This window comes from Centroberyx affinis, unplaced genomic scaffold (assembly GCF_046629955.1).
Source record: "Centroberyx affinis isolate AG114_WGS23_722 - 3 ecotype Tasmania unplaced genomic scaffold, CSIRO-AGI_Caff_v1 ptg003571l_1, whole genome shotgun sequence".
NCBI lineage: Eukaryota > Metazoa > Chordata > Actinopteri > Beryciformes > Berycidae > Centroberyx > Centroberyx affinis.
The window spans coordinates 129,937-137,044 of NW_027281501.1; the positions used below are offsets into that span (position 1 = coordinate 129,937).

General features: G+C 41.1%; 1 protein-coding gene across 1 annotated transcript; it reads left to right on the forward strand.

Annotated features, from left to right (window-relative positions):
- The first annotated feature begins 4,402 nt into the window (after window positions 1–4,402).
- On the forward strand, window positions 4,403–6,684 carry LOC139661661 (C-C chemokine receptor type 2-like). The gene is made up of 3 exons (XM_071540187.1): window positions 4,403–4,496; window positions 5,048–5,191; window positions 5,587–6,684. Exons 1-3 carry the CDS (start codon window positions 4,475–4,477, stop codon window positions 6,495–6,497), a joined length of 1,077 nt encoding a protein of 358 aa, XP_071396288.1. The 5' UTR covers window positions 4,403–4,474; the 3' UTR covers window positions 6,498–6,684.
- Window positions 6,685–7,108: the final 424 nt, after the last annotated feature.

The following is a 7,108-nucleotide window of genomic DNA, read 5'->3' on the forward strand; positions in this document are numbered from 1 at the left end:
AGTCAAAGTAACAGTTTCTAGTTCAGTTCAGGTTTTAGTTTTTCTTTTCACCGCATAACATGGAGTCGGTGGCGCGGCCTAGAAGTTTCGACGCCTCGACGGTAAAATAAATAAAATAGGCCTACCAGAAGTTTTCCACTAAAAAGGCCTCAGACTCACCTTCTCCATGATAAAAAAAAAAAAACAGGTCCAACCGTCGAAGAGAAATTCATAGGAAGGTGAACTTCTGGCCAAATGTCGACTTGCTAGTCACAGAAAACGTCGAGTGTAAAGCATGTGTGTTCCAGTCGTTTCCGAGAGAAATGCGTACAGTTTCATCTTCAAGGCTTAGCTACACTTCATTCACTTTAGCGGCAAAACTGACAAAACTGTTACTTCACCTCTGGAAAGAAACATTTTTCATTCAACATGTAGGCTAACGTTACATTTTCAATAGCCTATGACAAGTTCCTACACAAGTAGGAAGGCCTACACAAGTAGGTACAATGTAAACCAAGTCATTGATGAAAACAAATGAGGCCTGACAAACATCTCTTAAAGACAGAAAACATAGATTCACGTAAAAAAAAGAAAAAGAAACATATATCATCTATTTAAATTTATTAATAGAGTCAAAGAAATGTAATATTTTAACAGCCTTTATTATACAGAGATTAGAAAAATAATATTTACAATCTATCAAACATCTGGGGTGAACTTAGATATATTTCTCAGATGAATAAAGTCATTTGTTGGATTGTCAGCGTTCAAATTTTCATGAATACAATGTAAAATAGTTGAGGGGAGTTGAGTTCCTTTAAAATATCATATTTTTCATGTTGTAGGCTATGTTATTTGTGTGTGAAAGTTACACACATGTAAATAGAGTAGCATTTACAGCATAGAAGTCAACGTTTTCGTTACATTGAGTCGTTACATTATGTTGTTTTTTCTTCAGTGGCTGAAAAGAAGCAGCGCTCTAATCCTCGAAACTGCACATTGATAGAATTGTAATGGACTGGCAATAAGAAAAAACAAAAGTCACATGGATAAAAGATTAAAAAAAATATGATAAATATAATTTGTTTAGAAGAAACCCATTCAACCAATGATGGCTTAAATAACCAAAGAGCAGTTTTGATTTTGATAGAGAAACATGTTGATTATGTTTTGCATATAATAAAGACAACCCCCATATTGTACTTGCACAATGTTAGTTGTCAACACATGCCTACAAATAACAGGATTGCACAACCTTTTTTTCCCCCCTCAGAACCACACCAAAGCTGGTTTGAGAAGTAGATAACTGCCAAATGTGGGCAGTGGAAGTGGTGAAGTTGAGGGACGAGACTCCAGCTCCCCCTGCTGACAGGTATGGGCACAGCAGGCACTATACTGCACAGGACAGGCCAACTGGGAGCAATACAGTAGGTGTACATGACTGTTAGGATTCTACTTGCTATATCAACATTTTACCTTAAACCAGTGGTTCTCAACGTGGGGTCCGGGGACCACAATGGCTCCTTGGTTCCAGGGGGTCCCCAGATAAATTAAGAATAGATAAACTTCAGCATTATTTAATTTACATGAAGTTAACACAAATAGAAAATGTAGAAGAATGACTATTTTGGTCATAGTTTCACTGTTATCTCTCTACCTACAATATAGATAGTCATGGAATTCTGGACAAAATCATATCTGACAATAAAAATATTCTCATATTTGGGCCCGAGAGACAAAATCTCATCAAATGGGGGTCCGTGGCTCTAATGTGGACACAATTATATGAAATTGATATGAAAAAGGTTGAGAATCACTGCCTTAAACAACCGAATTTGGTGTGGTGCATCTGACATATTACCCTAATTAGTCATTTTAGGGGGACAAAAAGGGACAGGGGCATCTAAATAATAATAACACGACATTTTGAACCTGAATTTGTGTATAATAAATAATTATGAATGCTTGCTTGACTGTCCTAGCTACTGTTTGACTTTCGTGGAGTTGTTCTCCAAGAGATCATTGGTGGCCCTGACATTATGTGGACTGTAAGCTCTTATGTACTCAAGCGCTCGCTTTCTTAGCCTGTATCAAAAGGCCCTGGAGGTTTCCTGACATTTTTCCCCGAGAGCGATGTCTCTCACAGAACAGGACCGGCAGCTCTGTTTTCCCACAGACTCGCAGAGGTTGGATATCTACGGAGCGCCAGGGGTGAAATGGTGTGTTTTTACCAACGTGTGGGAACGAGATCCTCATGTCGTGGGAAGGACTTAGTGAGGCGTGGGAATGAGACCATTATGTGGGGGACTGAGAAGTCTGGAGAGCGGAAAGCTGTTGAATTCATTCAATCTGAGAACATTTTTATTGTCAGATATGATTTTGTCCAGAATTCCATGACTGTCTGTATTGTAGGTAGAGAGATAACAGAGAAACTATGATCATTCTTCTACATTCTCTAATTGTGTTAACTTCTTGTAAATGAAATAATGCTGAAGTTTAGCAATTCATCAGTTTGCTGGGGACCCCCTGGAACCCCCACAAGGACCCCTGGTGGTCCCCGGACCCCATGTTGAGAACCACTGCCTTATAATAACCTTACATTAGTTCATGCAAAATCCCCTTAAAAGAGTTAAGGGAGTTATTAATGCAGGAGACTCCATCAAAACCACTTTAAACACCCCTTAATGTTTGACTGCTTACTTTCTAATTTAATGTAAAATTCAGGGAGACAGGAACTTAACATTAATAACTCATTGATAACTCTGTAAACCTGCACAAAAGGCATGAAAAATCCCTCAATTTCTCGTGTCTCCACAAACCAAGCCATGAATAAATCCCTTAACAACCCATGATACTAACCTTACTTTTTTAAAGCTAGTTATTTTTAATGGATAATTCATGTTTGAGAATGAGAAATTAAGGACATTTTAGGGATAAATTCTGTTTTCTGAATTTGTATGGAATGATTGAATTTATTGAAGTTGAAACTGATTCTAGAAATCAAACTCATGATGCTCTTACCAAGTTTTTATCCTATTAAAACCATATTGCATTGAAAAGTCCGAGATATTTAGTTTTCTTTAAGATATTAAATTGATACTGGACTCTTGATTTGTTGTGACTTGACTTGCTGTTCTACATTTAGACTTGAGACTTCACATTAATGACATGGACTTGACTTGGTAATCTACCTTTAGACTTGAGACTTGACATTAATGACATGGACTTGACTTGGTAATCTACCTTTAGACTTGAGACTTGACATTAATGACATGGACTTGACTTGGTAATCTACCTTTAGACTTGAGACTTGCTGCTCAAGACATGAGACTGATTTGGGACTTCAGAAGAATTGACTTGGTCAGACCTCTGCAGAATACTAAAACAAAAGCAGCTGCTGATACTTTCTCCTCCGTGTGTTGATTTCTCTGTTTGTTTCTGTGTGTGTGTGTGTGTGTGTGTGTATTCAGGACGTTCACGAGTTCCTCAGCTGTGTGTTGGAGCAGACGAGCCTGCCATTCATGTTTGAACTCCTCCCTCGCACAACTAAGATCCTGATCCACCAGCAGAGGTCACTCAACGACCACTGCAGGCTGCTGCATGAACAGCTGTGGTGAGCGGTGGTGAGCAGATGGGCAGAAATGCTTTAAAAACCCATGATACTAACCCTTACTTTTTAAAAGCTATGTTATTTTTAATGGATAATTAATGTTTATGTAATGGAGAAATTAAGGACATTTCAGGGATAAAATGAAGGGGGTTGGTTTTGTAGCGTATTGTACTACTAATACTGATAATAATAATACCAATAATAATAATAATAATAATGACAATGATGATAATAATAATAATATTAATAAAAAAAACTTTATTTATATAAAACATATCTAAAATAAGCCGTAAAGTGCTTTCCAAAAGCCATAAAACAGGAACAAGAACAGTAAAATGAGATGTTAAACACATTCCAAAGAGTTCCAGCAAACGTAGCTACAAAGGCCTATTTTATTTCAACGGAACCCCCCACACACACTCACACACACAAGTTACCATAAAGACTGTGGCAGTATAATCGTGCAGACACCACTTGGAAAGCTTAGGCTGCATGTGCTAACTCTAAGTCACTTGCTCCAATGCTTGCAACTGCCAATAAATTCAAAACTCTCTGAACAAACATTTTGGAGAAAAAAATATTGCATGGCATGTCATGTCAAGCTGTTATGTGACCATACGTTTTGAGACATTTGGTTCTCTTGTCTATTTTTAGCTGTCTAAACATTATGTGTGAACTGTGTTCTCGTGATAATAATCTCACAGTGACAGTAAAGGGACGTACAGGAAACAACACCAGCACTTGTGTGCCTCTGCCAATTAGGGGACTGCTCAGTTTTAGACAGCCACTTCATCACTGCACAGCTGAGGACATCTCACCAGTAGGCACCTAAGGACAGAGAGGAGAACAGGCTGGACCGGAGGCGCTGATAACTGGACAGAGAAAATGGAAAATGTCACGATGTCAGGTGAGTGTCATTTACAGCAACTAGAACCATTTTGGACAATCTATAGTGTTCCACGGAATTGCTGAAGTAATATTTGCGTGTCACTGATGCTCGAGCCTAAATACAGTATAGTGCTAGATTTATATATTTTTTTTTTTTCATTTACCTACTGCATTATCGCATTCGGATTACTTCTCTTCAACAATGCTGTAAAGTCTGAAGTCATTTTACAAAAAAAAAATGCTGAAATGAAGAAATGGGTAGTATTGGGTGGTTATCATGATGGATTTGAATGTTTACCAATATTATAATTTTTCCTGTATGTGTGTGTGTGTGTATGTGCATGTGTACACATACAACATGCATATGTTTATGTGCTGATATGACTGATGACTTCCAGCTATTCAGTGATTACGTGTGTGAGCCAGCAGGTGTCAGAACGAGCCTCCCTATCAGTATTAAAGCCCAATGTAAAGGAATTCAATCTGAAATTCTTAAACGTTGGCCTTGAGAGCATGATTCAACACATGAACATAATGACTCATTTGAATAAAATAATCCTCTCTTTGCAGATGGGGCAAATAGCACTATGTATGACGACTATTATATGGAAGACGGTGGAATTTATGCCCCATGCAACAATGGCAACGTCATGGAAATTGGCACGGTGTTCCTGCCCACTCTCTACAGTTTGGTTTTCATCCTTGGCTTCATCGGTAGGTGTATAGATGTGTGTGTGTGTGTGTGTGTGTGTGTGTGTGTGTGTGTGTGTGTGTGTGTGTGTGTGTGTGTGTGCGCGCATGTGTGCTGAGCATAAGGCTGAGCAAGAGTTGAATAACAATTACAACTGCAGCACAATTATCCATTGATCATGATGTAAATGTCCAAATAAGAACCATATTTAAAGTGCAACACCTACAGGAACCCTGGTGCAGACCAGTATAACCCCCACCTCTGTGTGTGTGTGTGTGTGTGTGTGTCACAATAAAAGGTAATTCTCTGATGGATAAGATACAGACAAGAAGTGGATATGACTAGTTGTCAGAAAGAGATGTGAGTTCGTAGAGATTTGTACCACATCAGGGATTGAGATTCTGTTTTGCTTCCAAAGGTAACGGCCTGGTGTTGTGTGTTCTGGTGAAGCACCGCAACCAGACCAACCTGACGGACATGTGCCTGTTCAACCTGGCCCTCGCCGACCTCCTCTTCGTCCTCTCGCTGCCCTTCTACTCCCACTACGCCGCCGCCGCCGCCTGGATCTTCGGCGACTTCGCGTGCCGCCTCCTCTCCGGCCTCCACGTGCTGGGATTCTTCGGCAGCATCCTCTTCATGGTCGCCATGACGCTGGACCGCTACGCGGTCATCGTGCACGCCCGCGCGGTGGCGCGGCATCGCACGCTCCGGACGGGCGTCGCTGTGGCCGCGTGCGTGTGGACGCTGAGCGCGTGCGTCTCCCTGCCAACGCTGGTCTTCACGCAGGTGCGTAACGGGTCTTCCGCGATCAGCTGCGGTTTCTACCCGGACAGCGGTATCTGGGAGGAGTTTGACCTCTTCGCGACAAACATCTTGGGTCTCGTGATTCCCTTGCTGGTGATGGTCCTTTGCTACTCCAGGATCATGCCCACCCTGGTGAACATGAGGAGCGCCAAGAAGCACCGCGTCGTCAAGCTCATCGTTGTAATCGTGGCCATCTTCTTCTTCTTCTGGACCCCCTATAACATCACCCTCCTCTTGAGCTTCCTGAAATCCCGAAATGTGATGGACGTCGATTGCCACGTGGAGGCGAGCGTGAACCTGTCCATACAAGTGACCGAGGCCATTGCGTACAGCCACTGCTGCCTGAACCCCATCTTATACGCCTTCCTGGGTCAGAAGTTCATGCGGCGCGTGACGAGGATGCTCAAGAACTGGGTGCCAACTCGGTGTTTCCCTCGCTTGCCCAGAGAAATGTCAGAAAGCTCATACAGGAAAAGCTACTTTACGTCCAGGTCCTCTGACATCACCTCCACTCACATCCTGTAGCCGGCTGGTAGATGTAGGATGCTTTAAGGCCATTGTACTGCGACGATGTTTTGAGTACTTCTGCTAATGATGATGAATGTCATGACCTTTAGATGGGACCTTTTCATTTCATTTTTGTTGAAACCGTAAAGTGACAGATTTGGGCAAGTCTGTTCCTTTGTTGTGGATAGATTGGTCCTTGATAAACTCCCCTATATACGGTTTATGAACTCAGGTGCGGATATTTTCTAAATGCCTTTGCAATGCATGTCCCTTGCTTGGTTTTGACGTTGAAGGTATCGGCCTTGACTGAAACCACAAAGATTGTTTATGTGTGTCTGAAGCCTTTAAAACATTTGCACTTCCTTTTTCACACATTTGTTTTCTTTTTCTGTATATCATTTTTCTCTTATTTTGTACTGAATACATTCAGTGGTTCTGCTGCAACTACTGATGCTGTTTTGCACACACTCTTCATGCTGTAATCAATACTTTCCCATACTTTTATCCATACATTTATACTTCATATGTTCTAGTGTTGAAACTGTCGGTTGCTGATGTTTATATAACCTCCTCCTGTTTGCTGCAACGCTCCAATTTCCCCAAGGGGATCATTAAAGTTTCACCTCATC

What these genes read in the sequence shown, in the direction of transcription:
- LOC139661661 (XM_071540187.1), top strand. Translation starts at nt 4,475, where the DNA reads ATGGAAAATGTCACGATGTCAG. An exon ending in GGAAAATGTCACGATGTCAG is followed by an intron (nt 4,497 to 5,047) that starts GTGAGTGTCATT and finishes CTCTCTTTGCAG; the next exon opens with ATGGGGCAAATAGCACTATG. An exon ending in TTTCATCCTTGGCTTCATCG is followed by an intron (nt 5,192 to 5,586) that starts GTAGGTGTATAG and finishes TTGCTTCCAAAG; the next exon opens with GTAACGGCCTGGTGTTGTGT.